This window comes from Lagopus leucura, unplaced genomic scaffold (assembly GCF_019238085.1).
Source record: "Lagopus leucura isolate 7727_CA_CO unplaced genomic scaffold, USGS_WTPT01 Super-Scaffold_100012, whole genome shotgun sequence".
NCBI lineage: Eukaryota > Metazoa > Chordata > Aves > Galliformes > Phasianidae > Lagopus > Lagopus leucura.
In genome coordinates, this window is record NW_024962267.1 from 2267979 (window position 1) to 2294664 (window position 26686).

At 40.8% G+C, this 26686-nt stretch overlaps 1 protein-coding gene across 4 annotated transcripts in view; it reads left to right on the forward strand.

The window, feature by feature from the left end:
• The window catches only part of CSRNP3 (cysteine and serine rich nuclear protein 3), a 57374-nt gene that overhangs the window by 21128 nt on the left and 9560 nt on the right, over positions 1 to 26686 (forward strand). For 2 of the 4 annotated variants that reach the window (XM_042874809.1, XM_042874810.1), the window contains exon 2: positions 17698 to 17868. In XM_042874809.1, the coding sequence (XP_042730743.1) occupies positions 17698 to 17868 (171 nt within the window). Of the gene's footprint in view, positions 1 to 4836; positions 5031 to 9114; positions 9160 to 17697; positions 17869 to 26686 lie in introns of those variants that run through there. The other 2 variants (XM_042874812.1, XM_042874811.1) reach the window with 2 other exon arrangements.

Sequence of the window (26686 nt, forward strand, 5' to 3'; positions counted from 1 at the left end):
ATGCATACAAGACAGCACAGGCAGTCTCTCTTCTTAAAGTATTTAGGTTTTTTGAGACTTTTTTATTTTTATTTTTTAACTTGAAAACAAGCAGTTTGCTCTTCAGTATAAGGCTTACTTTCTGGGTTTTTTTTCTTTTTTTTTTTTGAGAAAGTGTGTTTTCTACTGGTGTTTTGGACTTTGCATAAGGCTAATGCTGGCTGTATCAAGCATTACTGCAACACTTAATTTAATTGCTTTGATTATTCACATAATCTAATGTAACAGCAGTGAAGAGATTATTTTGCTGCTTGCTGTACATCTCAGTATAACAATTCACCTGCCACAGAGTTAATGCATTCTTTTGTTTTGATAGTTAACTAGCAGTTTTCAGAAAGTTTGCAAAAGGAGAAGGAAACCCTAATTATTTACTATAGGAGTTATTTTGGTTTGAACTCAGCAGCTCTTAAGTCGTAGTGCTGCTCAAGTCCATCCAGCTGCTTTCTGGAAGAAAGTGTGCTTTCCCCTGAGATACCAGCCTAGTATGGAGGTTAAGACATTTATTATTTTTTTTTTTTTTAATCTTAAAAAGATTCAGATATTGTAAGATATACCAATAATGTATCAGTAAAAATGAGGTTGCTTTGAAGATAATTGGTAGAAGTTGGATATTGTATATCTCATGAAATACATAAAGAGCATTCATTGCTACTCTGTGGCTGCTTTGCACCATGTAATTTAGGAAGTTGCTCCTGGTGTGAAGAAACTTTAGAAGTCAGAAAATAAGGAAACTGTATGTACTGCCCTTCAAACTGACATGAGAAATGTGCCAGATGTAAGAATGAAGGGTGGCACTGACAGTCTTACACTGACATGCTGTAGAGTCACTCTTTGGAGTAACTCTGAGCTAAGGTGGCTGAAATCATAACAGCTTCTAATGCCTGCCCTTCAGGTGTAATAATCTTTTTTAATGCTGCCTTACCTTTCCAATTGATTTTGAAAGGTAAAAGGTTTTCAAATAGATCAATTTTCCCAAATTTTAGACTCTATTTCAAAATATTGTTATACTTCTCTGTAGAAAATGTAATTTAAGTTTTTCATATTTATGTACTTCAAGAATCCAAAATATGTTCTTCAGACATGCTATTGAAATCATACAAGCCCCAGAATTTTGAACTGAGTGGTTAATATGGAACTGCTTGTAGACAGTTCAGCTTTAGCTGTGATACATCCAGAGAAAGAAAAACAGGGATTCCAGGGAGAGAAAGGGTATTTAATTAAGTTATATTTGGTCTGGAAAGAAGTATGTGGAATTAATATTTAAGATTATCCTACCCCAGTGGTATTGACAATAACTTCAAATGAAGAGCTTTAATATTTCACTATTTTCTGTCAAAGAAAGTAGTTCTGTAGAACTACTGGAATGGCATTGTTCCATGGGAAATTTGCAGCAATACCTCATCGTGAGCTCAAATTAGAGGAGGTTGCATTCGCAAGATCTGTAGATGTTACTGATGAAATGATCACAAACCTCTGACTTCAAAACCTAAAAGTCAACTGTGAGGCATTTGGAACTGTTGGTGCTGATAAAATACAAGGCATGACCTCCAAACTATACTACTTTTGAGAGCTGGAGTGGTCTGTGGGACACTTCTCATAAACTCTGGGCTTCAGATTTATCATTAAATTGCAAAAAAGAGTATGAGTAAAACCCTCTTTTTTCAGTTAGTGTGGAAACTAGCATTCTGGTCGTCTTGGAGAAATCAGCACTCTTGCATTTTATTTTAAGGTACTCTTTTGGAAAAATAAGGCACAGGGTGCAAATGGCTCCTTTTTGTCTTATGCGATTGAGCAGTGCTGCCTCAATAATAGTTTTAATTCATATTGGAATCATGAAACTGTGATATAAGATTCTGAACAGCAAATTAGGCTCAGTACAAAACAGTGTAGTTGTATAAGGTGAGAATGACCTGAAGATCAAATTTTAGTCTGTTTTCTGATAAATGGTGCTTTTTAAAAAAAATCTGTGCAAGATCTATGTTTTAGTGCATATAATCTGTGTAAAAGTACTCAAGTTTAAATGCATACCAGCTAGAATAAAGCAGGCTTTACTCATGCATTCTTTTATAATGGTGGAGATGATTCAGCATCCAAACTTCAACAGTTGCCTTTAGCTGTAGCCTCAGTGGAAGAGGAAAGCATAAGAATTTCCCTCTGAATTGGTCTTCCTTCAGAGCTGTATGGGATCTGGCAGACAATTTACCTGTATTTACAATTTGTCAGCAGATTCTTGGTTCTGTTTTTTATGTGGATTTACTAGGAGCCTAGCTTCTCCCTTGCCTCCCATGGGAGGCTTTGGGTGGGAGGATTGCTGAGCATTTGCACATTTACTTCCACTGTTGTTTCAAAGAGAGTTGATGTTGGATTTTCCCAGTGAAAGTCCTACGATGAACAGGACTTCATAGGGAAAATTCAACAAGTCCTGTATGAGAGATACCAGGAAGTGTTTGGAGATCTTCCTTTTGTGAAGTGGCAGGGGAGATCTGGGTTCTTGCTGCTTTGAAACTCTTGGGTGATTTCTAACTCCTCAGGTGTTAAAGGCATTTCTATAATAGTACAATGAAATTGCAGAAGAAGGTTCTGATAGGGACCTGCTTCTATTTAATATACCTGTAAGAATAGAGTATGGGGTGGAATATATGTAGGTTCCTAAAAAAGTCAAGTCAGAATTTGGAAATTCCAGATTTTACTGTGGAGGATTGAAGCGTTTTTTTTTTCTCTCCCAAACTTGAAGAGCTGAATAACGGAGGCTGTTTTTCATACAGCATGAAAGCTGCTTGCTGCTATTGTCTGCCTGCAGAAGCAGCTAATTCCTGCAAACTGGTTTAACAGTATCTTGTTGAATATGTTTTCCTCTACCTTTCAAGATTTGAAAACTGCTCCCTAGTATATATAATAACACCCAGAAAATGTGGAATAATACCCTATACCTTACCGGTTCTTTTTGTTCTTTCCATCTGCCAAGCATTTGCTTTTTCTCCCCCCCCCCCCCTTTTAGTGCTGCTGCAGCAAAATGCCTGCCTTTTGTTTATGTCTTCCTCCACTAGCCTTGTGACATCATCAATGATATTGCCAGGGGAAAAATATGCATAGCTGCAGCTAACCCAGCTGTTCGTTAGCAGCGCGTCTAGCCTGCTTTCATTTCTTCTCATTAATGTCTATGTGTAGTGTTTCCTGCTTAAGAGATGTGGAGAGTTCTCAGCCACCAGCCATCTGCTCAGTTGTTGTCTCTGGGCAGAGAAAAATGGTGGCATTTTAAAATACATACATTCTTGATAATAGAATTTTTTTTTATTTATTTAACAAAATGAATGTGAGATTCTAGCAGGGTTTCGTCGCTGGATTGAGCAGTAGGCAGTTCTGTGTCCTTCCTGTCTTTTATAATTCAGTGCAATCACAGAGACTGCATATCAGCTGATAGAACACCTTAATAATACATGATGAGAAGAACAATAAAGAGTTGGAGAGTTTTGTCATTGATTTGCATGACGACAGTAAAGCACGTGAATGTTTGTCATGCTTGTTCCTTCTTCCATGCAAATCAGTAGCAAAACTTCCATAGTACCAGAATAAAGCCAACAAAGTGCAACAAGCTGTCATTTATTCTAATGAGGGGGGTTTTCAAGAGGAGTTGGGATTCCATTTGTGGAATGTTAATGAGAAAACAGTTTCTTTTTGCCAGCTTATGTTTTGAAAATGCTATGAATTGTTCCAGAGATAATTCACAATTTCATAGGGGAGCTGCATCTTTGCAGTGTTGTTATTATGGTTAATTACTTGCTTAGCACAGCTTTTCAGGATGGAGATGTTCATTTGTCGTCCCTCGCTCTCTGTTAGGATTTAAAACTAGAATATTCTGATAATTCTGAGGTAGGAATCAGGCTATCTTAAAAAAATCTGTGGTGGATTGTGGAGCCTTGATGTTATCGATGGAAAAAATAATCTTTATTACTTTCTTTATATATAAATGCTTCTGTAATTTTGCATGTACTTATTCACTTGGTTCTGTATAAAACCCTCGGGTAAATACTAAGCTTTGAGGCAATATATTATTTCAATTTAAAATTTGTCTAAAATAAAAGACAACAAAAAGACAAAACCAGCCAACCCAAACCTGAGCATCATCACACACAATATCAGAAGGGATCAGACTTCATTGCGCTGTATAATTTGTCATTCTGCTCTGGGAATAATCCTTGCTCAAATGGCCAATTCTTATTCACCTGAACGGTCGCACTGAAACCGGCAAAACTAATTTTATGATCAGAGATAGCAGGATAATGCCCTTGGATGAGACAAATTGAAATCAAGGGGCTGCTTTTTAGGAACAGTTTTTCATTCAGACATTCATCCTCCACATAAAGGATAAACACCAGCAGATTAAACGTGTTGGCAAAATATTACTTCTTTAGAATATTAATGGCAGTGTGTGTGCAGTACTGCAGACGCTGCAAGGTTTTCGCTGCTGCTCGCAAGGAAAAACGACTTAAAAACTCCTTCGAATGTCTACCTGAATTTTTGTTACAAAGGGAATAATAATTACAAATAATAATAATAAAAAGTTGAAGGGGTTTTCCATGGCGTCTGCTGCCTTCACGAGCTAAAGCAGCTCCAGGACTTGTTATTCCTTCCTCATAGCAGACTTCAGCTGATGGGGGGGAGGGAGGTGGAAAAAAAAAAAAAATCCATAGTCAGTGAGATGAGTGGCATGCCTGGCTTCCTCCGGCAGCGCTCCCATGTGATCGTACAGGCAGCCTCAGTGAGCGAGCGGCGCCGGCAGCAGTAGGTAATGGGGCTTTGTGCGCGGCGCTGCGCTGCTCGCTGAACAATAAAGCATATGGTACCGGCACGGCGGGGCTGCGAGCCGCGGGAGGATCTGCTGCACCGGGAGGACAGGGAATATGTCAGACGTTATAAAGTGACGGTCGGTCTGGGTTGGTTCCTAATTAATAAAAACAGTGCATGGATTGGAAAAACAGCAATTTGAACAGGTCAGTTTTTGTTTTCATTTTTTTTTTTTACAGATTATTCACACCCTTCAGTATTTAAAATCTAAGTGGCGGTTTTGCTATTTCCTTATTTTTAGTGAAGCCAGGTATTTTCTTACATCGGGTGAGGCGGGCTGGGAAGGCTGCACACAGTGTGATTCCAAGACATTGTGTGCGCTCGGTGACCAGATGCACCCTAATAGCGTTGTTAGTGTTATTCCTATGCAAGTCAAACTTTAATTATGCATGAAAACTGGGTTGCAAGTGAAATTAAATGTATGCTGGATGGATCATTTACCAATATCATAAAATATTTAATAACAACAGCCTATTATTTTGCTAGGCATTCAAGACTAATTCTGTCTCGGTAGGAAATGTGTAGTGTTTACGTTTGCTCTGAGGTCATATGGTTGGTGGAGCATATCGGACTGCTTTGGGATTTTTCTTTCTTTTTTTTCTGAGACAAATCTGGATGTGGTGTTTCGTATGATTTTTAACACAGCTGTGTGTGCACAGGGATGATCCGCTGCCTCCTTCTGCGTTTATTCCACTCTTGTTTAAGACAGAATACATCTTATCGTTTTCAAGCAGACATCCATCTCTCTCGGTAACTCAGGTATCTGTACATCGGTTTTATACGTTTCGAAATCCGGTGAGGCGAAGCACCGATGTGCCACATCTCCATCTTATCCTGCCGGGCACAAGTCCTGCACAACCCTTCCGTACATCTGTCTCCACGGCCGCGCACCCGCAGCACTCGGGTGAGTGAGGCTGCGGCGCCGCCCGGGAGAGCCGGACCCGGCCTGGGGAGAGCCGCCCGGCGAGGAGAGGGGGTAGCGGAGGAACAGAACGCGGCACGGGGCATCCTTTCCAGGCCGGGCGCCGCCGCCGTGCCGGCTCGGGCTTTCGACCGAGCGGCGCCTTCACCCGTAGCCGTTTGCCCGCCGCAGCCGCACCGCGTTCCCGCGCGTGTGCAGGAATCGCGGCCGTCGTTTCCGTCCCCACGTCGCGGCCCTACTGAATTAAAAAAGGCGAAGAAGAAGCGGGAGGCCCGCTCTGCCGTCGCAGAGGCGGGAGGTCAGGGGCGTGCGTATCTCCCTGGAAACCGCGGCGGCGGGCGGGCTCCCGCCGGGCGGGGCGGGGCGTGCGGGCATTGCCGCGGGGGCCCGGACCCGCCGCCGGTGGGGGCGCTGCAGCCGTCCCGGCGGGCTGAGCCCGGCGTGCCCCGCAGCGGGGGGCGGGGCCGTGCCGAGCGGTGCGGCTGCGGGCGGCGGGAGCTTTACCTGTGCGCGGCCGGGCGGCCCCGAACGGCGCTGCGGGCGCCTGTCGGAGGGATGGGCGCTGCTCCGAGGGAGCCTGGGCCTGTGACTCCTTGGCAGGGGCCGTGCAGTTTCTGTGCTTTTCCTTTAAAAAAAATTGGTGTTCTTAAATGCTAAGTTCTCTGCTTTCAAGTACTGCTAGGAGAAACACAGTAACACAGCCGATCGCTGTGTTACTGTGTTTCTCCTGTTCACATTAATACAGAATCAAAAACTGTACAGCTCGGCATCTGTCAGCAAACAGGCTGTATACTGCAGACAATAGATCACAAAGGGTGTGATACAGTGGCTGCCTTGTAGCCCTTCCATCAGCCTGCAGTGTGCTTAGCGAGCCGCTCGCACAGTGCTGTGTGTGGTGTGCGTATCCAGCTGGGTGACACACACTCAACTTGTTCCTCTGAACTAAATAGAGAATGTAATGTATACTCGTGCAGTTATATAATTGCTGTGTTTGTTTTTTACGGTGGGCTTTGAGATGTATGAGGCAGTTAGGTTCTTACAGTCAGTACGTACGTAAGTGAAACTCTAAGAGCTAGTGCTGAATATCAGCAGGACCATCGGAGCCGCCTCCTCACTGCTCTGAAGGAACCATGATCTGATGCAGGCCTGCCTTTTCCATCCGTGCACAAAGGATCAAAAAGACAGTTTTCCTGTGGACAGAATCTTTGTGGTTCAGGCATTCATGCTCTAAAGCACTCCATATATTGAGTTATTTAAAGAACATTAAAGAAAAAATCCCAAAACCTCCCGAAGCAAGCAGGTGTCCTGGTCTGATGCCAAGTTATGGTAATTCTGAAACGCTTTGTGATTTGAATCCCATTAGAACTATGGTCTATAAAAACAGTCTGAATGCCGGATGTTGATCTCCTTTAAACATCATAAATAGAATTAAGTCTTCCTCTTGCATGCAGTGTTATAGAGATAGAAACGTGGTTCTGCCCTCATGAATTGCTAAAATTCAGCATTGATTCTGCTGCTCCCTATTTATTCAAAAGCTGGGAAGTCCACATCTGGTGTTTAATGTTTCAGTTTAGAGCATGTGTAGTACTTACCTTGTTTAGTGTCTTAGATATTTGATCTAACTTGTTTATAGAAAAGAGGAACTTTTGCTGAAAAACATGTTGATTTCAGTAGATGTAATTAGAGATGTAATAATAAGGTTTAGTATTAATTGGAGGTGTTTAAGTCATGGTGTAGGACACGTAATGGAGAGTATTTGGTAATTCATTCTGAAACTTAAGTATTTTTTCCAAAACAGCGATAAGAGGTTCTGCTCTTTAAAACTCAGACTTGCTCTTAAAAGATACTTCTGCTAACTGAACCTCGTGTTTAGGGTTTTTAAGGTTTGGTTGTGTTTTTTTTTTTTTTTTAAGGGTTTTTTTCCCCCAAGCAATCAGATGGAAGTCTTGTTGAAGCAAGGCAAGTGTAATCCTTTGCAGGATGAATAAAGCCCTTAAAGTATGAATGTACATGTTGTCTGTCTGCTAGGATCTTCATCCTAGCTCTGACCCAATAAGGATGCCAAAAAAATAGGTTTTATGAATGTGGCATTTTCTCAGTCAAGTATCACCAAACACCATCTTCAAAGTGTAGACGTCATTTGGAGTCCTGGTGGTGTGCTTTGATCACTGTTGCTTCATTGCTATTTTGTAGGTTTTTTGACTGAGAAGGGGATTGAATGTAGCAAAGTAATGTAGGGGTGCCTGCTTTAGCTGGAGAGTTGGACTTGATGATCTCTTGAGATCCAATCCCTTCCCCTGTAATTATGTGAAAGCAGCAGATAGGTCTCATCTGCAAATGCACACAAACCAGAGAAATTTACTTACTGTTTATCTCAGATCTGTTTAATTAACGCTTTAATTTCTCCATAAGTATGGATACAATTTTCTAATGAAACCTGTGATAAGTGGTAGGTATGAATAATTGCCAACAGAAGTCTGGAAAACTTTTTAAGTGTATTGTTTTTATGTGTATTTCTCTGCAACAACCATCTTTCTTCTGATCTTACCCTCAAGCCCCCAGAAAGTTTGTATTTCTCAGACCTCTGTTCTCCATCATTTCATCTCTGCTTTTCACAACAAAATAAGGAAAATGGGAAGAGGAAAAGAAATGTGTCAGCATAAAAGTTAGGTGGAGTTAGGTGGAGTAAGTTGTCTAAAAGCGAAATCAGGAAAAAGGAAGAGGAGCTACTTGAGGTTTTCAGATTTTTATGTTTAAATTCAAAACCACAAACATGGATTTTTCTGAAAACTTAACACTGAAATGCATGAGATCACATGCATTAGGGTTTTCTGATAATCAGCAGACCTTCTGAAGGACTTGGAAAGGAACTGAAATGTTTACCAGCTGCAGCTCCACCATCCCCTGTAGTCCGTGGGTTTCCATGTGAAAATACTATCAAGTGTAGCTTTTATGTAGGGTAAGGCTGCAGAGTGAATGAGCCACCATGGTACTGGTAACTTGCATCAGAATTCTGCCCCCTGAGGGTAAGTTAGAGGAGTTTGGGGTTGTGTCACTATTACTTCGTCCTGGTAAATCAGTTTTGTGCATAGATACAAGTAAATCATTTTCTTCATTATGCTGTGAATCAAGATACACAGCTCTGTGCCAAGCTCCATGCTGCTGTTCAGTGGCAGTACTCAGTGAGTGGATCTATTCTCAAGTTAACATTTTTGTCTTTGTGTATTCAGTTACAATGTGGGGACAGAAACTGTGCAACTCTTGTGGGACCCCAAGACCTTGCAGAGTTCCCTTTGCTTTGCTTGTAGGTCCAGAGGCTTTGTTGGACCCTTCCCAGCTCAGAGCAGCTCGAGGTAAGACTTTGTAGCTTTCCATTAAGTTGCTCACCAGTGTGGCCCTCTCACCCACTCACATTTCTAAGTAAGCATCTTTAATAATGAAATGAGAAAGCGAAAATCACAGAATATTACAACTTTTGTGTCAGATCCCTTGGAAAATACAGAATAATTAGAGATTTTATAAAGCAAAATATCATAAAATTTATAAATTTAAATTTATATATGTATATATGTTTACATATGTGTGTGTATATAGGACATGGAGTATAAGCCACATACCTTCACAGCAGGGCTTTCCAGGAGACCATGAGGCAGATAATTAGTTCTGTCCCAGCTGTGCTGCTGAGTGGTCGTAAGGTGCTTACAAGTCAGGCAGTGCCATGGCAGTGGGCTAACTTGGTTTCTGTTCATTGCTGGTGTGGTGACACATAGATGTTCCTAGACCTGCAAGTCTTCTGTTAGCCTTCTGAAGAGTTTTCAGCCTTGAGATATAGAATGAACTGAATAGGATTTTTAGACATTGTTATTATGATTCCAAATCTCTTCAGCCATAGATTCCAGATTTTCGCCAGTATTACAGAAAAGCAAAGAAAGTTGGTATTCAAGTTTAATACAATTAGGATCTAATTTTAGATCAACCTTATTGTGGTCTGTAGGCTTACATATTATTCTGTGTAGCACTATACATTTCCTTCCTGTGCTCTTGTGTTGAAATGCAGTGTTTCATGCAAGTAAGGACCAACATGTTTTTTGATGGCCAAAGATACAAAATTACTAATGATAAGATTGACTGTAATTGAGTACACACTTTAAAACTCCTACCTTTTGAGGTTGTCAGTCACTGAAATTGCTGGCTTACAGGGAAGTGTTTCAGTTCACTGATTGTGTGTGTTGTGCCACTCTATAAAAATCAGCCATCTCATTCAGTGAGGCTGCGGTCACTAAGTCCAGGAATTTGAAATCTTTGTTTAGTTGATCGTTTTGACCGATTTCTTAAGAAAATAGGTCTAGACTGTTACGCTGCCTTTGTGCCTGTCACATTGTCCCTTTTATCTGTCATATTTTCCTTATTAGTTCTTTAACTCATTACCTCATTTCAGCTGACTTTGAATGAGCAGTAGATGGTCTTCAAGTATTCTGCGAATTGGGTACAGAAGAGAGAGACTTAGTTTACAGCAATTAAAAGAAATTTGATCTGTGACTAAGTCTCTGATTATTGAAGCAAAAGCAACCACACAAATGAGTGCACTTCTGTTTATTTATAAACCATCTCTGAGGAGAACATCTATGAACCAAACCTCCTACTGTGCCTCAGGTGATCTGGCCACAGTGTGCACATCCATAAACAATCAAGCTACTTTTGTTTCACAGAATGCTTTTATTTTGTAAGTCTGGAATTAAATTTACTGGTATTTTCTAGCTGATAACTGAGTAAGTTATTTTTGCCTTGCGCTACCTTCAGAAGAGAAGGTGAATTGTCCCTGCTACATATGTTTTAATGGCATGAGGAGTCTTAGCAACTGTTGTATTGTACAAATTGTATAAATATTTAGCCTACATTCAGTAATTCATTGTGTATCTTTTTTTTTTTTTTTTTTTTTTTTTTTTTTTGGTGAATTTTCACCTTCAGTGTTTATTGTTGAAATCCTATTATTGCTAAAATTCTGCAGGATTTTTTAAATAAATGTACCAGTTTTTTTTGTTTGTTTATTTTGGTTTCATAGATGCACCATGTATTGAGGCAAATAGTAGAAGCAAATATTAACTTCCTTTAGTTTGGATGTGAGTTGTGCAGGCCTGAATGTCTCCTTATGACCGTCTCGAGTGTGCATTAAACCTGCAAGTAGTAATATTGTATGTTGGTTGTACATTGGCCTTGATTTAGATATGAAAACTTGAGTTATTATAGCCATAAAGCTATTTTGAAAGACACTTTTGAAATGTCACAACCTTCCAGGAGATATTAATAATGTATATTTTCCAGTACAAATAGTTTTATTGACTCCAGTCTCTGGAGAAAAAAGATGCACTTAAACATCCTTTTACTAATTTTGGCCAAGCTTTGAATAAAGTCATTGTTGCGTGCTCATGCCGTGGAGATGATATTCATTTGTTTGGTAGTAGTTGAGTATTACCTCCCCATGAGCAAAATTATTTCTGTTTATAGGGGCCTATTTGATATATTGTCCCTCAAATATTCCTGCTAGAGAAAACAATAGTTTTTCTGGTATTTTTGAGCTAATGTTTAGTTTCCAACTTTTTTTTTTTTTTTTTTTTTTCCAGTCTATTGTTAGAAATAGGTGACTGAATGATCTCTTCAAGAAGTGACTTGAGCTACTACAGACAATAATCTGTCCACCATGTTACCGCTAATAGCTGTCCCAAATCTTTGACACAGTCCTGTGAGGATATTAGAGAGTTCAATGTTTAGTATAAAAATAAAAACAAGATGTTAAGGGTGATTTGGTTGCTTTTAAATTATCAGATATATTCAACAACAACAACAAAAAACAGCCAACAACACTCTGGGTTTTAAATGGCTTGTTAATGAAGTTGGAAGGATGTAAACTGTTAGAGTTCTGCTTTCCCTCAGAGAAAACCTAAGGCCGCTGGAGTCCCAGGTCTGTACCTGGGCTTTTATGGATACAGGGAAAGGTTTTGCTGTGGCTGTGACAAGGCAAAAGCATGGGGTCTGTCAAAATGATCTGCCAAACTGGAATTGGAATGCTGAGTTAAGAAAAGGAGAGTTGATACAGTCTCCATTAGGGAACGTGCTGAGCATGCCTATTGTATAACAAACTGCAGCGCTACTAAAACGCAAATGGCTGCTGGCTGTGCACAGGCAGCTCTTTAATATCTCAGGATTTTGTGCATAATAAACTAAGACTGTTGTTCATGATACCCATGCTGTGAATTCTTATACGCAGTATTTGGTAAGGCATATTGAACATCCACATTAAATGCGTATGCGTAATTACATTTTTTGAGGTTGTGGCAAAGAGAAACCTATGTTAGAACAGCAAAAGAATCTGCAGAGCCTCACAGTGAATAACTGGTAAATAGCATGATTTTTGCACTCATATGACCCTTTGCTGTGTATTTTTTATATCCAAAACAGTGTGTATTTACACTTCAGAGACATATATTGAAGCTCAGAATATATTCTGTACTACAGCGACTGTATTAGGGCAGTGTTCTGCTTTGCAAATCAGTTCTGCTGAGAAGCTGGGTGCACTGTTACAGCTCTAGTGCTGTTTATGCTGGCTTGTTCAAAGGGGGGCTAAGTGGGTGCCTAACTGTAGCTACATGTTCAAATACATAGCAGGATGCATAGTTGCAGCATGATAATGGCCAGCTTCAAGGCTTGCTCATATTTCTTTATCTGCTTTGTTTACCATCACCTTTGTAACTGGCCTTCAGTCATCATGACAGCGCATGGCTTTGCTTTGATTAAAAAGTAGAGAAAATTTGAAACCCCACATTTCTGAATCAGCTTCCAATTTCTGTAGGGAATTATTATTATTATTTTTTAAATTTAAGCATTCAACTCCTCATCTTTTTTTTTTTCTTTCTGCAATTTCGGTTCTTTTCCTCAAAGTTCTAGGCATGAGGGTACTTCCTTCCACAGTAGCTGCAAGATTTTGTTTGTTTTACTTTTTAAAGTTTGTTCGTAGAAGTAATAAATAACCAAAAGTAATTCTTAAAATTTTAAGTAGGCTTCAGTAGCCATGGCCATACATATCATGACATGTTTGTGATGCCGGAGAATCATTGTGCAATGCTTTTCTTTATCTGTTTTCACTTTTAAAATATTTTTCACAAGTATAAATGTGTATGAAGGTATGTATGAAACTTGCAAAGGAGTTGAAAGAAAATAGGCAGAAACTGAGAGAAAAAGAGAAAATCCTTTGTGCTAGTTTCCAGAATAATATATCTGGAGGTCAGAATAGCCAGCTTAATTGATTCCTGCCAGAGGCAGTGTGAATTTATATCTTTATCCTTGACTTGACTTTTAGCATGTATTTACTTGGTCAATTAAGTTGTTGCAGTTGTTTCTTTTGACCATCTCCTTTGGTAGTCTCGTTGTTGTCACTTCGCTCCCTCCCCATGTGAAATCCTAATGGCTGGAAATACTTGTAGTGTGTAGGCTACAACAAAATATACTGACGCTCTCTGAACCAGCATGTTCATGCTTTCTCAAGTATAAGGGATGCTTCGAAAGTATTGCGCTCTTGTTTTATGTGTTGGCCCACAATGCCAGAAGTGAATGTTGATGGTATGGTGATGGTAGAGGTTGAACCTTGCAGAAGGTATGCCATTCCACGATGTTGTCATGCAACAGATGGCAGCAGAGGAGCTGTCAGACACAATGGAATCTGACATGGGAGTGCATGAGAAGCAAAGATGTGTCATTTAATCGCTCCATATGAAAAAATTGTACCTATTGACGTTCATAGGCACTTGCTGAACGTTTGTGGAGAGCAATCAGTGGATGTGAGCACAGTGAAGTGGTGGGTGGTTTGTTTCAGCAGTGGCAATGGTGACAGTGGGTCACCTCCAGTGGCACAGGTTTTGACAAGCACAGCATGCAGGCTCTTGTTTATCGTGGGTGAAACTCCTGTCTGGATGAGTCTGTTGCACACTGTAGAAAATAATGCCAAGATTCATAGGCCACAGTATGTGCACAAGTAGCTTGCCAAGTGTTACGTTCTGTCAAACAGCCTTCAGGTATGTAAGCAATCACCCATGGGATTGAGCCCATCCTAACCTTTCCATCCCTTTTTCCTTTTAGATGTGTGTTACAAAGCGTATTCCACTTCCTGTTTGCTCTCAGACACCTTGCTCAAAAGAACACCAAATTTGAGCTCCTAGAGAGACCTGGATGTGAGTTACTCAGACATCTCAAGCCCTTGTAACTTCTGGGTGTGTGTAGAAGCAGCCTTTATTCTAAGGGAGCTTGGAAGTGAAGAAAATTGAGACACTGAAAAAGCTTAGATGCCTTTGAAGGGATGTGTGCCATATAAGCAGAGTCTTTCAGGAGAGCAAATTTTATTTAAAGACTGCACAGTAGAGAAGTCATTGGAGTGGCTTAACACTCCATGGGTTCTTAGCTGGAAGCCACTGTTACTGCAGACCATAATCAATTATTTCTGTGTCCCTGTGCCATTACAAGGAGTGGAACAAGCACGTGCAACTGCGATTAGTTGAGACTGTACTGTGTATGTAGGTTCCACAGCAACCCCTCTTGCTCTTGTTTGCTGGACCTAGGGAATGTGACACAAGTTTGCACAGCAGAACCAAGGAGGCATTAGGGCCCATGGCTCCCTGTGTGTTACCACAGGAGTTGGATGGTTACTGTTGGGAACCTGTTCCTTGTTCTGGGAATCATTAACTCAGAACTGTAAAGAACCTGTTTGAATAGTAATTGTGTGTTACTATTGCTTTCAGATCTGCACAATTTTCTGCTCACTTTCTCTGCCTGGCTGATGAGCAATTTAGATACCTATTGAAAGTAGAATAGTGTCAGCAGGAGACTGTGCTGCTTTGAGGAGTTTCCCAAGGGCAAAATCAAAGCATACTTAAGGTTGGCATGCACCTCTAGACGTCTACAGCTCTGCACACAGTGGGACACCAAGAGCAGGGCACCAGACAGCTTGTGAGGATCTCCCGCGAGGGACTCCACAACCTCTATAGGCCACTGTACCAGCACAGTAAAGAAGTGATTCCTAATGCTTACGCAGAATGGTTCAGAATGCAGTTACACAGCTATGAGGTTGCAAATGTAGGTGATAACACAATTTCAGGCAACTGTGGTTGCCCAACTTTGGGCTGAGGAGCTTGATGTTGCAGTTCTGTTCGTGTCTCTGTCTCTATTGCACTCTCCACCTCCTCTCAGCCCCCCACCAAGCATATGTCCTAACTCCAAGGCACTGCACTTCCATTGTAATAGCTGCTGTTGAGGAGTAGAGCGTACTCATAAATATTGCTATAAACATGCAAAAAGACCTTAGTGACTCCTCTTCAGTTATTTTCACAGTGTGGGAAGTACCTGTATGTGTGGTACTCTCTCTTCTACAGCATATTTCTAGACATGGCTGTATTTCTGCTGCTCTTTACTGTCCAAAATATTGTAAAGGCTGAAATTGCTGTGATTTTGAATGGACTGTGGCTGTAGTTTTGGGAGATGTTTTGTTGATCTTTTTTCCCAATAAACCAATATGAAACTTGTTGCCTCAGGAGAACAAGTCAAATGAATTTATAAGAGGCTGTGCACTGTAATATAGCAACATTTCAACCTTATGCTTAGGGGAAATTGACTGCAAGGATGGGGAAGCAGAGCCATGTATCTTGCAGTGAATTGTGGCTGGATTTCTCATTCCATTGCTTTCCACAGAAGCATTAAATACTGCTGCTGGAGACAGGATATTAAACCTGCTGCAATCATGTATGTGCTTCTCACAGCTTTTACTTCATAAGAGGTAAACAATCTCGTTTGTAATAAAACTTTTGTTCTAGGCCTTGTAATTAAACAGCATAATGAATATTTTGTATAATGCATCTGTAATTTCTAATTTGGGCTTACAAAGGCAAGTTTGAACTTCCCTAGAACTCTATCCTGCTGTGCTTAGGAGCTGGCAGACAATGGGAAACGCTTTGTCAGCAAAGCAGAGCAAATAATTAGAACTTTCTGTTGCACTGGGGTGCAGCCTTGCTATGCTTGCAGTGTCCTTCCTAGTATTTCCTGCAGACAGACCTGTGTTTGCTGAGTTATCATTTTGGATTAAGTCTTTCAGACTTCCTGTGACTGGATGAGCCCATCAATATATCTTTCATAGTTGTCAGCTTCCTACAGCCATCTTTGTCCTGCTCTAGCTTCACATCAGGCCAAAAGCTGGTCGCAAACCTCTGACATACTGTCTTTGCTTATTCACATCAGGAAACTGTGGTATTAGGGATTGAGAAGAGTGGTGGGGTATGTAGGAGACATTTGAACTGCGTGGCACTCAGTGGACTTTGAGATTTAGCAGAGATACGTAGGGATCTACCAAAGTGCTGCAGCTTATAGGGTCAGAATGTAGCAGTTGCATCCATGTCCCTGCCGCTTTGCTAATGAAAAAGACAAAAAGGTATGAGGCTGAGGACAGCATTCTTTGGCTTCCGATGCAGGCAGCAGGGCATGGCTTTTGGGCACGTTATTGGCTAGGCTGTCAGCCCTCCGCCAGAGCTGGGGGCCTCACTCAGGGTGCCTGTGGGCTTCTCTGGCTCTGCTGCAGCCAGCAGCATCCGAGGGAGCTCAGTGCCTGGCCAGTGCTGTGCAGCATGCTGGTAGGCAGTGTGGCCAGTTCTGCAGTCTGTGCCTTGACCTTGCCTCACTAGCAGTCATTTAGCCTGACATATGTTAGCTTCCTGCAGCTTGCTTTTTTTGTCTGTTGTTGTTTTTTTAACAGTCATAGAGGAATTGGTTGGAAGGGAGCTGCGGGTGGTGTCCACTGGGTTTTAGTCCCACTCAGTGACTCTGGGATATCGCCAGTCCTTAACAAACTTTTTGCCTGGCTGAGTGTTAGCACTGCTCAGCTCTGCAGTGCTACAGAAACCATGGAGCAGGTGCACAGCATCTGAGTGAGCTCAACTGCCCTTCAGCTCTTGGCTGGTTGGGGGTACGCTTCCTCCTCCATTATCTGGATTCATTTTAAATTTCTACCCTTGGTGCTAAATTTCTTGCTGGAATACTTAGCCTTGTAAACTTTTTTTTTGCAACCTCAGCAGCTTTATTAGGTATCTCATTTCTTAAAGTGGGATGGAGAAGATCGGGAAGCAATTAGTGTGTCTGACTGGAGTGGGGAACTTTTGAATTCCAAGGGTTTCTAAAATGATATGCCGTCTTTGTGACTTCGTTGCCATATGTCTATCTGTATTATTGAAATTGTCAGAGAATACTTACGATTCCTTGCAGGTGTGATGTAAGCACTAACTACATTACATATATTTGGCAGTGAGAGCTGTAATGTTCTTATGTAATTTCATTTCTCGTGGTGAATGTTCCTTTCTTCCAAGTGAGGGTGTTTGAAGAGCAACTCCAAATTTTTCTTTGTTTGAAGTGTCCCAACGTAACCTTTGCTGGAGCTCATGTCTATGGAAGTCAGGGCTGCTGAGCACCCCACAGATGATGCACAACATTGGGCAGTTGCAGTCGTGATTCTCACCGGCCTGTAGAAAGTCTATATTTAAAATTAAATGGTTGTGCTTTTCATAAAAAGAGGTAACTTGAAAATGTCAGAAATAACCCTTGAAAGCAATTTGCTGCATGTTGTTCTAAATAAACATCTAAATAAAATCCATCCCCATAGGTAGCAAGTTAGAATATGATGTATGAACGTTTTTTTCATGTGGCTTCACAGTCTCCTAATTATATCTAATCACATACTAAATGGCTATTTAAGATGAGATGTGGCAACTTACTGGTACTTCTAGATAAAAATGACTCAGGAAAGTATGACTGAATATTCTGCAGTTGGATGTTTCCATACTTCATTACCCCTGTTCCTGTTACAGGTGCATGTGACAGCATTGCAGCAATGAGTGGAATTTTGAAGAGGAAGTTTGAAGAAGTTGATGGCTCCTCACCTTGCTCCTCTGTACGGGAATCAGACGATGACATTTCTAGCAGTGAAAGTGCTGACAGTGGTGATAGTGTCAATCCATCCACTTCTAACCATTTTACCCGTAAGTACCAATATTCTGTATCAAACAAAATTCTTTCTGTTCCTCAAAATAAAATTTGCCATTTTAGTTTTATAGAGATGATGATTTAGAATTGAAGAGATGACAAAATTCACTTTCAGAGAGCTTGTGACTTGCTCAGAATGACTTAGCAGACTTGTACCCTTTTGCCTTCACGTTACCTGTGTACAGCTATCTGCAGTTGTAAAAATGTGAAGTCACTTGGAAGGCCCTAACTGTTTGCTGTTTGAATTACATGTATGCTCATAGCAAACACTGGGAATTGTGCTTACAGTATTTCAAGTGTGTGCTGTACAGAAGATACTGTAGGTAAGTTTAGTTATTTTCCTTGGACAACTGTCAGCTATCTGCAAAGTATTGTATTAGCAAGAGATCTCCTCCAAGGTAGATAACGCTATTTTTTTTTTCTTTGGTTGGTTGGGTTTAGGTTTTCTTTTTTGTTTGTTTGTTTTGAATGGAGCAACTTTGTGTATTAGTCACAGAGACATCTGTTATTGCAGTAGTTTCTGTTCTTCATGAAGAGGAGAACATCTGTACTCAGCAATTCTTTTGTGCTCAGATAAACATTTGTTCTTAAGTTAGCAAAGCTATGTAGGCTATGTGGGCAACAGGTATATGCATATATATACATATTATACATGTAAGACAAATTAATTTACGTTTTGTAGTTTATAATGCATGTTGCAGTTGGCTTTGCTGTTTTGATGGTGAACTGTATGTTTTAAAAAGCTGGGTTTTTTGTGCTTCGACTCTGCTATATATAAATGTGTGTACTGGAGATAGTGGCCATAAAGCTGTTTCTTAGAACTGTGTAGTAAGGAATAGATGAGGCGCCCTTGTCACCATCCATGTACTGTGTGATGCTTCCAACTTGTGGTTTAGCTTGTGTCCAGGAGTCATGTTTGTACCATGTGGTATGAAGGCTCTTACTGTTGGTTTGTCTGCCTAATGCTGCAGTGCAGTTTGAGCTAGGAGCTGGGTGTGAGCGTCCAAATCCTCCGTTCTGTTATGGAATGCTCCTCCAAAAAGGGTTATGCAGGTGCAACTTTTCTAGTGTTTACTTGTAAAACTCTTGATGAAGTGTATTATATTTAATACTCGGTTTTAGTAGGAGACTTTATATTGTGGAAATGCTATAAAGGAGTAAGTGACCCAGTAAATCTTGTTAGTAGTAACAGGAAACAGTTTGATGTTAATATTCTCTACATGCTGATCTTTTAACTTTTGCATCTATTAAAAGACTTAAATGATTATTCATTGCAGACTGAAAGCAGCCCTTGTACATCAGTCATTGCCACCCACATAGAAGACAGCAATTCTATTGTGAATACGCAAAGAAAGCTTGCAATTCAGAGGAGAAAGTTTAGAGACGTTGTAATATATGCATATAACAGTGAGCTTTGTTTATAATTGACACAATAAATGGCTTGATTTCTGAATAAAAATGGGGGAAAATGTAACGTTTCTGAGTGTTACGAGTAGAGGTCCATATGTATGTATCAGCTGGCAGTGTCTTCCTTCATATAAGCAAATCTGAAGTACCATCCTTTAGTGACTGGAAGTGTGGTTTTTGTGAGTATCACAGTGACCTGTAGTCAACATCAAAATCTACATGTTACATCTGCAGCTTGCTTTTAAAAGCCTTCATGTGGCCCTCTAAATCTTATTTTTCCTTTCTAATTGGCCTAAAAAAAGATAATTTTTATATCACTTGTAGCTATAGCTTTGTTGATGCATGAGTGAGCAGGCAGCTGGTTTATAAAGCTGTCTACAATCACCGATGCATCTCAGTATTTATAAGATCCTTAAACATTACCTGTTAGCACAGATAAACAAGAATGTTTCAGCTATTGTGCTCCATTAGCCTTAAGTTCAGTTCAGCCTCTCAGCTATACAAGGAATATAGCTGCTGTGGATCACTCAGATGTGGCAGAAACACACCAGAATATAGCTTTGATGCAAATAACTATACCTGTAGTGTGATTGCAGAAAGCACATAACTGAGATGTCTATGAGTGATGTTTGTTGGGGCTTCTACAAAGGGGTAGGTACAGAGTTTCTTTAACAAGATATCCATTCAAACAGATCAAGGCAGCAACAGTGCATGTTGCAGGCATCTTCTGAGTCATGAAATGAAATTGCAGTCTGCTTCTGCTAAATAAAGTAGTTGCTGCTTTCTGCTTCGGAGTTTTCATTGCCAGGTGGGTTTAGGGTGAGTCTAGTATATATATTTGTATAAAATACAGAGTGCTCCGTAAAGTGCAGACAACTGTTACTGCGTACATAACCATAAAATCAGTAAATTTTGCTTTTTCTCGGTCAGGTGTGTATATATAGATGTATATACATGTTCACTTTTTCAATTCTCATATCAAATGGTGATCAAACACCTGCATTCACAGTGACAGACACACACCTTACCTTCTTTTATTTATTGTTCTCAGTCTACTGAGGTCATTTCAGTTTCACCCAGCAGGCAATTACTCACACCATAGGTTTACCTTAATGAATGCCAAACCCTGTTACCAATCACCAGTCTGCTTATGTGTCCCATTTCACAGCCCCTCTCCATATCAGAGAGAAGAATGTCCATCTTATGTAAGGTATTAGGCTGACCAGTATTGATTTTACTATTAAAGACAACTGGAAGGATTCTGAAATACAGGTACATCCTCACTGTTCTTCTTTCCTTAGGAGTACAGTTTGGAGTATTGTAGGGCCTCTGGAAAATTAAGATTGCTTCATTTGTGTGGCCATGTAAGAGTTTGGAAGAAGGTATCAAATCTTTGGACGTTCACTAGGAAGGTTTGGATTCTCTTAAATTACCTTTATGCGAAGGCTGAAGTTTAATTTGATGTGGGGTCCATAGCAGAAGACATTACCCAAGCCTTGAGCTTAAAGCTGTTGTTTAATTTGTGGTTAATGATAGAAGTCTCAAGGAGTTGGACATGGAAATGCTAGCTTGTTATAGGGGAACACTTAGGAAGTACAGCTAAATGCAGGTGTTTTTTTTTCATGGCATTTTGCAAATACTCATGTTGCTGCCACAAGGCTTGGAATTTCCTTGCTAATCAGGAATACATTCTCCTCATCATTTGTTAACTTACATTAGGAAGTATAACCAGGCTTAGAGAGTCTCAATTTTGATTTCAAAGAAGTGAATGCATCTGGGCGAGAAATACCAAGAAATGCAAAGAAATTCAGTGGAGTAAATTTCTCAGAGGTCAAATGCTCATACAGCATGAAAGGGCAAGGTATGCAAGAGATCCCACCTGCTGTCTTTCACCTGGAGTAATGACTGCAAGAGAAGGAATGCAGGAGAGGCATTAGGAGGCCGACTGATTTTTAGAAGGATTTGTGTTTTTAATTCTATTTTGTATTTTTGAAAATTTCTCTCATATAAATTAGTACATGTCATGCAATATACACAGGGCTGTTTTTCCTTTAAACAATGCATTCGTTAAAGACATTCATCACATATGCAGAATGCCTGAAAATGCAAATTAATGGAGAGTTGACTGGAGCCGTATTTGTATCCAATGGCTGATCACACAAGTCTCCATAAGGTTGGACAAAGGACCGACTGTAGTCTTAGGAGAGTTCGGCAAATGCAATTGTTATGCATAGGCGTTCCTGCAAGTATGGCATCCTCACAGTGCTCAGAGCTGGGGCCAAGGTCAGAAATAATCATCCAGGAAACGGCAGCTGGCATTTAGAGCAACTGGGGAGGCAGAGAGCGGTTAACTGTCTCCAGTTCTCTCTGCAGGCTGATTATATTGCAGAGCACAGTCTGTGCCGTTGTAGCGAGTGTCAAAGGAAAGCCTGCTGCAGATAGAGGGCGGTGAGGAAGGAAACATGCAGCTTTCTTTGAGATTTCCGCGGTGCATTTCCAGCTTTCGGCATGCAAAGAATTGTAACATTTCTGTAAAATTTTAAACAAAACTCTGACAATGGGGTCAAATCTTAACTGAAGCTCAGGTGAAAATTGTCAAAAGTCAGAGCTGCCTGTGAACTAGTCCTTTTCAGAAACCATTTCTGAAGTGCAGTGCAAATGTGGCATTATGTGAGCATCCCCATCCAGCCACTGCTGTGGGATGAATTTAGCCTTGGATTTACCGCAGAGGGAGGTACCAGAAGGATGGAGCAGTGAAGCTCTGTTAGGGTCAGCATTACTGTTGTGCAATATTGTGCCTGTCCTGCCCAATTTCCAGCCCTCGTCTTGCTCCTTTCTGAATATGCCATGCTTGCCCTCAAGATACGGTATGTCACAGCATTTCCTCCTAAGGAGGATTTCCAGTTTTGTCGGAAAGGCATTTAATTGTTAAGGGGCTTTAAATTTTTAATATATGGAGTCTGTTGAAAGTATATCTTCAGAAGTGGTAAAGGAGCATAGAAGCAATTTCTGGAATATGCTAATTCCCCAGGGTTTTTTTTGTTGTTGTTGTTTGTTTGTTTTCAAAGAAGATTGTGGAGCAAAGCTGGCTTTTGTCAGTGATGTTTGACCTGGGTTTCCAGGGGGTGTGAGGCTCTGCCTTCTGCGTCACTAAACGTGGTGGAACACTGCATGGCAGTCAATGAGCAGGTGGAGATCGGTGTTAATTCTTCTTGCCACAACATTTTATGTGGTGCTAAAAGTATGTAAAAAATAGACAAATGGGATTGTAGAGTATAAGTAAAGCAGTGTTTCCTCCTGTCTAAGACAGTTTTAATTCAAAAGGCTGCAGTTTTTTCCCAGCCCTTAGGAATGTTCACATGCCTAAGAGATTTCTGTGATGGTGACAATGAATTGCTTTGCCCTCATTGATGCAAGAGTGCTAGTAATCTGCTGAGTAGCCATATGGTTTACATTTATTTTAATGTGTCTTTGACATCAGGAGAATAGCTGAGACAGCAGAAGAAATTGCTTATGTTTTGGAGTTCAGCCAGAACTCAGATTATTCATGTTTAGTAATCAAAGAACTACCAGTTTGCTCAGTAGAGAATGTTTGAAAATCTTTATGGGTTTAAAATGTCACTCACATCAGGATTTTGTAAAATTAGGAAGTATGTTTTGCATTTCACAGCCAAATACAGCTGTATCAGGATTTGTTCCCAGTTGTGGGGGTTCTGGCTTCTATTTCAGTCATGAGATATATGGAATTAAGTGCTCTGTCTTTCACAGGTTTTACGCTGCTGTAGGCCTACTGCCCAAAGAACAAAATAAAGCAGATGAAAAGCGTGGGTGTATAGAGCATTACTTGTATATGAGAGTCATCTGTCAGTGCATCATTGCCACTGCTTACCTATTTAATCAGTTATAATTTAGTCACACGTAAATGAGACTTGGATGTTTCTCGCAAGAGTACACTGCATTTTGGAGGAGCATTACTGTAGTAACTAGAAGAAGTAGGGGTATGTGTATGCTTGTTGTGTAGGAAAAGATTGTCCTGCAGCACATAACTCTTGTTTCATGTTGCTTTGCAGCTTTGAACAAATCACTGAAAAAATCTCAATTTCTTGAATTAGTGCTGAACTATCTATAGTCTTTCTTCTAATAGAAAGCAAAGGGCTATAATGAAAAAACTTGATGTCTGGTAATAGGCATTCTCGCTTGTAGTACAGTTGTTCCTCAGTTTTGCAATTCTTGAACTTCCTTTGAACATTCAGTCACCAGAGACGTGTGTAAGCCTGGAATGGTGCATGAAGAGAACTGGTGGAAATGCCATGTGTAGTCATTAAGTAATGGTAACTGGTATGGATAAAGAGAACTACTATAAGGAAGAGAGGGTAATAATGGAGGAAAATGTGAATTGATGCATCCTACAGTGTGTCCACGCACATCACAAACAAGGATAACAAAAGGGCATGAACAAAGAGCAGATGGTGTTTCTAGGATGGGATAACAATCCGTGTTTTTCTTTGAAAGTTTTCCCTTAAGTCTTTTAGCCTGACCTTTAGGAAGCCTGTTTACCACAGGTTCCCAGTTTCCAGGATGTTGCAGATGACCTGAGCAGTGGCTGCTAGTGCAGGCTGAGTGAGTGCTGTATGACTGGGGCTCAGCACTGCCTGGAGCCAGCCTGGAAAGCACAGCAGCTGCTCTGGCGTGGCACGTGTGGAGCTGGGAAGCCCTGTGGGACCGGGCATGATGCCACGGGAGGCAGCGAGCTGCAGGCAGGTTATTAACTCAGGCTCTGTTCTGCTAAACCCAGAAACTAAGCCACTCAAATGCCAAAAATCAACATTTGAGCTGTTGCTTCCTTTCAGAGGTTGAACTCTGGAAGGGCTTTTTGAAGATGTCTCTTTCTGAAGACCTTGTTCAGATATAGTGATATTTTCTAAGGGACAGTTCTGTAGCAGCAATTATGTTAACAGCACCATTCTTCCTTCTAGTAATAGATTTTATGCTTTACAATCCATATTCTGTACATCCTTCTGTTGTGTCTTGAGTTAAGCAGTGTCCTTAGCAGTAATTACAACTGATTCAAACCTACTGCTTAAGGTGCAGTGCATGCAAAATAGCATATGGCTCTGAATCCTGCTAAGATGATTGAAGAATGTGAGTTTTTGTTGACTTGAAGCAAAAAGAACTGAATGAGCTTGTGCTGGAGTATGGAGTTCAACATTCTACAACCTCCTGAAGGGAGGTTGTGGTGAAGAGGGATTTGGCCTCTTCTTCCAGGCAACGAGCAGGACACGGGGAAATGGCCACAAGTTGTATCAGAGGAGGTTTAGATTAGACATAAAGAAGAACTATTTCAGAGTGATCGGGCACTGGAATGGCTGCCCAGGGAAGTGGCGGAGTCGCCATCCCTGGCAGTGTTCAAGAGGTGTCTGGATGACGTGCTGCGTGATATGGTTTAGTGCTTGTGGTGGCAATGGTGATGAGGAGACAATTGGACTAGATGATCTTACAGGTCGTTTCCAACCTTGTGATTCTATGATTTCCATTCAAATTCTAATACTAATTGCCTTTGAAAAATCGCATGAAGGCAGTAAGAGACAGACTTGGAGAAATACAGCAGAACACATGCATGGTGCCTTTGCAGGGCTGACTGTGGCATGCCTTTTGGTACTGAGAATCATAGAATTGCAAGGTGGGAAAAGAACCTACAAGATCATCAAGTGCAACCATTCTCCCATTACTGTCGCTATCACAAGCACTAAACCATGTCTCGTAGCTCCTCATCCAGACACCTCTTGAACACTGCCGGGGATGGCGACTCCACCACCTCCCTGGGCAGCCATTCCAGTGTCTGACCACTGTCTGAGAGAAAAAGCTTTTCCTTATGTGTAACCTAAATCTCCTCTGGTACAACTTGTGGCCGTTTCCTCAGCTTCTGTTTGTTGAGGTGGTTGCAGCTCCCCGGGCGCACTGATGGCAGGCTGATTGTATCCTCAACAATCTGGGACACCAGAATATCTCTGATTTCTGTTTCTGGGTAACTAAGAGCAATCCTGTGTTCTTTTGCAGGTCCTGCCTGCTCTGTTCTTTCAAACAACATTGTCATAAATATGAATACGTTCTGATTTCTTTCTAACAGTAGGATAGAATAGACAGCAGTGGAGTTATCTGTAGTGCCTCAGCCCTCGCTTTAATAAGCTCTGGGGTGAGACAAGACAGAAGCAAACCCAAAAGATAAGATGAGTTTCAGAAATAAATAATTGCTTGTAATCTGAGACCCCTCCGTGTTTACATGCTTGCTTACAAAGATTAGCGTATAATTTGTCTGACTAGGAACTACAATGTTAGTAAATGACAGCATGAATTTTGCTGACATTTACAACAAATGCATTTCACAGATCCACTGTCTTCAGCACAGCTGTATAGTGCTGGGCTTACAGTGCTCATTTTTGTGGCAGTGAGAGTACTCTAGCATTTTCTTGGAGTTCAGCTTATCTTCACTTTAACACCATTTTTGTCAGTGACAAAACAAAACTTTTGATGGTGTAGCACTGATAATTTAATTGCTGGAAGCGAGAAAAACTATATAAAAAGTTGAGGAAATGCATTAATGGGTTCTTTACAACAGCTCATGGCAACAGCAGTCTTACTGAGACAGCTGACCAAACATTTAGGCATAAACATATGGTGATGTATGAAATTCTTGTAAATGTTGACAACACACACGTGCTCACATGGGTGTCCCTGCCCCTCCCCAGAAATCTACATGGTGGGATAGCTTGTTCATGTAGTCTAGCTGTTACCATAGATGATATTCTTTTCTTTTCCAGATGGAATTTGTTAAATTGCACAGCTTTCTGCTGAGCTCCATTGATTAGTGTGTAGATGGCAAATAAAAATTCAGATTGATTTCATTATTTTTAAAGTAGTGTAATTCAGCTCTTCCATAGAAACTGACAGAAGAATGGAAGCGCTTTTATTCCAGCATTTGGTACTTCTGCCAGTAAGCAACCATGTCAAGAATTCCATAGGTGAGTCTAAAAAAATTGCTATACATTTGAGTGTTATGTAGTAGATGCTGAAGTTTGTAGAGATTCAAAGCTTGTGGGACGTGGACACAATTACCTTGTAGTTCTTCATGAAGCACACACACACACACACACCTACATATATACAGTTAACCTTCTGTATTTTCTTTCCTTTGATATTTTCCATGGTTTTATGTCTCATCTCATTTGTGGCTGGCTGTTTTATGTAGTATAAGTGCTGCTTGTCCTTCAGTAGCTGTCAGTGCTTCTACCCCTTTGGGGGAGGTTGAAATTCAGATAGGATCAATAGTACTCCATCAGAAACTGGACACATCCAGGACGATTAAGACACCTCCTTTGCTAGGAGCAGGGTATTTTAGTGTGCCCTTTC